General features: G+C 26.6%; 1 protein-coding gene across 2 annotated transcripts; it reads left to right on the forward strand.

Moving 5' to 3' along the window:
- Positions 1-317: 317 nt before the first annotated feature.
- Positions 318-2531, forward strand: LOC115237014. 2 transcript variants are annotated; one of them, XR_003884289.1, is made up of 4 exons: positions 318-630; positions 977-1245; positions 1666-2260; positions 2329-2531. XR_003884289.1 is itself a non-coding variant. In XM_029809766.1 (3 exons), exons 1-3 carry the CDS (start codon positions 331-333, stop codon positions 1826-1828), a joined length of 732 nt encoding a protein of 243 aa, XP_029665626.1. In that variant the 5' UTR covers positions 318-330; the 3' UTR covers positions 1829-2531. The 2 variants fall into 2 exon arrangements, 1 of the variants encoding a protein (XP_029665626.1); XM_029809766.1 differs by having other exon boundaries at positions 1666-2531.
- Positions 2532-4916: the final 2385 nt, after the last annotated feature.

Below are 4916 nucleotides of genomic sequence, written 5' to 3' on the forward strand. Positions count from 1 at the left end.
ATGTGTTAATATTATCATATGTATGTAAAATATAGGATGCGATAATAAAAACCACTTTATATAGAAGAATTTTATGAAAAACAATATTGAATTTGTTGCTTTGTACAATAAAACACATAGAAATTGAATTAGCAGCGTTATTTCAATAATGTACATTATGATATTCATATCTCTCTTGCTTATTAGAGCAAATCGATCATTTTAATATATATAAGTACTGGAAAAACATAAGTATGTTACAATTACGAAAATCAGCTATCTTATTACGAGTCGGCGCAATAGCAAAACATTTAGCAAATGAGTTCGAACAGACAGTGTTAGTTTGATCATATGGTAGTAATGATTATGGTGACGACTATTCAACAAGCTTTACGTCCTTTTTTTATAATGTGTTTTATTATGGGTTTAGGTGTTTATCCTATAAAACGATCAAAATTGAATATACGATGGATCATATACTTAAGCACTTTATATTCTTTAATAATTTGGTTTGTTTACGCTTATTTCTTTTTCTATGTCTGGAATTTTACATTAAAAGTAATATATTCTAGTTACCTTAATATGGTTATTATGACGTTTAACATCTTATCATTGTTTATATCCGTAATTATGAAATTCTGTTATCAAAAGGTACATACAGATGCAATTACATTCAAATATTTATATTAAGATATTGAATTTATATACTTTATAATATTAATTATATCTAACAACGTTTTTGAGCATAATTGTAATTTTTATTTCAATTCTCACATTTACATACATTCTATGTATATATGTGTGCATGTGTAGGGAGTGTGTCAGTGTTAATATATTAATTGCGATTATATTTTAATTGAAATTCGTTTAAAAAAAGATTAAACACATATACGATGCCTTCAAAGATTTTAAAAGTCTTTACGTTATTATTTTTACGTTATAAAAACATAATTATTTCATAGGCGTAAATTTTGAATTGTCTCTAATATTGTTTTAGAGATTTGAAATATGTGTAATAAGACTTGCTGCAGTGGATGATACTTTGGAAGAGCTTGGCACTCCAAAGATATATCGAAAGATACATATATTAGGAAAAGGAATACTAATCGGGTGGATCGTATACAGCCTTGCTATGAATTTTGATGACACGATATTTTGGTTGAGCAGAAAAGAATTTGCTTCTTGGGGATTATTTTTATCTCACATACTAAATTACCCTATTCATGTCAATACATTTCTGGACTTATTATTCATGTTTCTCCTATGGTTTGTATAGTATTTACAATGTACATATATATATTAATTTTATTCATTGCATAGTTTTTTTAATATGCATACTTTAGATATATATAGCGATAAAAAAAAACAAATATGAATATCGACATGTTTATAAACTGAACTAATGCATATACTATTTGTGTTCTTTATATTTATGAATCAATGTTTTTTTTTTTACAATTTGCTCGCTAATTATTAATATAAATATATATATAATTATCACATTAAAATGACATTTTTTTTTTACATTTCTAACAAAAGTCCCTGATATATCATTCTATAGCTGCCTCAATACAAAATTTTTTTCATAAAATAATTACATTTAAAAAAACTGTTTTTCAAATATACATTTGAATTGAAGATTTTGCTATATATTATACAATTTTTGAGAGATTCTTTACAATATAGGTATATCAGTACCAGATTTGACAAAGTAAATGAGCATGTACGATGTTTATTGGTGAAAGAGGAGCATGGGCTGAGATGTACATGGAAAAAATCTGTAGTAGTTCTTCGTCGAGATACTTCATGTATTGATAATTGCAAGCGAACGTTGTGGACTACAATGTAAATCTGCACAAGCATATATTTAGCTAAATTATCGAATCGATACAAAATTGATAATGCAATTTTAATAGAACCCTATTTCTGAAGATTATGAGAGCAGTACAATTATAAATACTATTTAAATTTTCTAAATTATATGGGTTCTCATCTCTACGTTTTCTCGTAAGAAAATGTGTTTATCAACAGGCAACTTCATTTAGAATTATGTCGTCTTACTTGTGAGCTGAACTCCATATTTGGAACACAAATGGCTTTGGAGATGGCATCTTATCTCGCGTTTTTAACAGCATTGTGCTATTATTTATGCGAAATACTAATACAGGGACATCAAAAAGAGATACAAATAAACGTGTGGTTTAATATCATCCTATGGACCTTTCTATTTTTAATGAAGCTATGCGTTGTAAATTATATCTGTGAGAGTGTTACAGATAAGGTAAAATAACCCGAATAATTTTTAATAACAATATATATTTGATGTAATAAATAATATTCAAATTTTAGGCTAACAAAATTAACAAAACAATTTATCAACTTACAAATTCTATTCGATATGCAGACGTTTGGAAAGAGGTAAAAAACATTTTATAACAACAAGTCAATGAAGTAAATTGTTTAAAGTAAACTAACATCTTTTGTGTACAGATTTATCAGTTTACATTGCAAATAATGTATCATCCGTTGAAATTAACTGGAATGGGTCTCTTCTATCTTGGCAATGACTTCCTTCGAAAGGTTTATTTTTGCATTTATTATCTTTTTTACCTATTTATGTCGTTTTTTATAACATAACTTATAAGAATTCAAGACATTTCTTTTTTAATATTTTCTTATCAAAACTGTTTTTCTACTGTTTTTCACTATTACATGGTAGTTTCCGGTTGCTTTAACTTATTTTACATTTATTTATTAATATTTTCAATAAATTGTTATTTTTATATTTAATAAAAATTAATTAATTGAAACCTTTTTTCAGTTTTTTACGACGATTGTGAATTTCCTGATCATTATGGTGCAATTTAAAATAATTGTTGATATACCTTAATTGACTTACAATTGCGTTTAAAAATCAACATAACTAGCATCTAATCAAACCTAACTTTGTAATAATGCATCAAAGATTATTTATGAATTCTATTGAATGTAATATTAATTGTACAATAGTGCGCAATTATAATAATAGACATGATTATGCCGTTTGTATATTATTAACACTAATACTGTCTGGTGACATCGATCGACTACGTCATTTTGTATGGAAAAATTAAATGATACAAAACGCTAATGCATTTGATAATTCAACTATGCATTATTCTATCACTTTAATGAATAAATTTAATCAAATGAGTTCGAATGGACAGTCGATGTTAGTTTGTGGCAGAAACCGCTAGAGTGATGACTATGGCATATACTATAGAAAAAGCTGGATATCCTTTACTCCTAACCGCTTCCAGTCACACCACGAACATTATTTTAGGATTTTCCAAATAGGAGTAACGATTTTTTGAAAATTGACTTTTTTGAACTTTGACTCTAAAAAACTTCTGAACGGGTCAACGTATAATTTCCGATTTGCGCCAAAAATTTTCTTTGTTAAGCACTTTTAATATACTACAATATGGGGGGTTTCATTTAAAATTTTTGGGTTGGGTTCCCCCTGGGGCATCGCCTTGAGAAGAAAACTTTCCCTTAAAAAAGTAACCCCTCGAAATAATTAGGAATGTATTTCGCGATTTTTTATAATTTTGAGCCGTTTCCAAAATATAGGAATGGGGACAAACTTTATAAACATCCTGTAGAATAAAATTATGCAAAACAATATTGAATTTGTTGCTTTCTACAGCAAAACACGCAAAAATGGAATTAGCAACGTTATTTTAATAATTTACATCACGAAATCCATATCTCTCTCGCTTATTAGAGCAAATCGATCATTTTAATATATATAAGTACTGGAAAAACATAAGTATGTTACAATTACGAAAATCTTACGCTTATTCCATTTTCTATGTCTGGAATATTACATTAAAAATAATATATTCTAGTCGCCTTAATATGGTTGTTATGGCGTTTAACATCTTATCATTGTTTATGTCCGTAATTATGAAATTCTGTTATCAAAAGGTACATACAGATGCAATTACATTCAAGTATTTATATTAAGATATTAAATTTATATACTTTATAATATTAATTATATTTAACAATGTTTTTGAGCATAATTGTGATTTTTATTTCAATTCTGACATTTACATACATTCTATGTATATATGTGTGCATGTGTAGGGAGTGTGTCAGTGTTAATATATTAAATGCGATTATATTTTAATTGAAATTCTTTTAAAAAAAGATTAAACACATATACGATGCCTTCAAAGATTTTAAAAGTCTTTACGTTATTATTTTTACGTTATAAAAACATAATTATTTCATAGGCGTAAATTTTGAATTGTCTCTAATATTGTTTTAGAGATTTGAATTATGTGTAATAAGACTTGCTGCAGTGGATGATACTTTGGAAGAGCTTGGCACTCCAAAGATATATCGAAAGATACATATATTAGGAAAAGGAATACTAATCGGGTGGATCGTATACAGCCTTGCTATGAATTTTGATGACACGATATTTTGGTTGAGCAGAAAAGAATTTGCTTCTTGGGGATTATTTTTATCTCACATACTAAATTACCCTATTCATGTCAATACATTTCTGGACTTATTATTCATGTTTCTCCTATGGTTTGTATAGTATTTACAATGTAAATACATATATATATTGATTTTATTCATTGCATAGTTTTTTTAATATGCATACTTTAGATATATATAGCGATAAAAAAAAACAAATATGAATATCGACATGTTTATAAACTGAACTAATGCATATACTATTTGTGTTCTTTATATTTATGAATCAATGTTTTTTTTTTTACAATTTGCTCGCTAATTATTAATATAAATATATATATAATTATCACATTAAAATGACATTTTTTTTTTACATTTCTAACAAAAGTCCCTGATATATCATTCTATAGCTGCTTCAATACAAATTTTTTTTCATAAAAAAGATTACATTTATTTAAAAAAAC

This window comes from Formica exsecta, unplaced genomic scaffold (genome assembly GCF_003651465.1).
Source record: "Formica exsecta isolate Colony F162 unplaced genomic scaffold, ASM365146v1 scaffold265, whole genome shotgun sequence".
Taxonomy (NCBI): Eukaryota; Metazoa; Arthropoda; class Insecta; order Hymenoptera; family Formicidae; genus Formica; species Formica exsecta.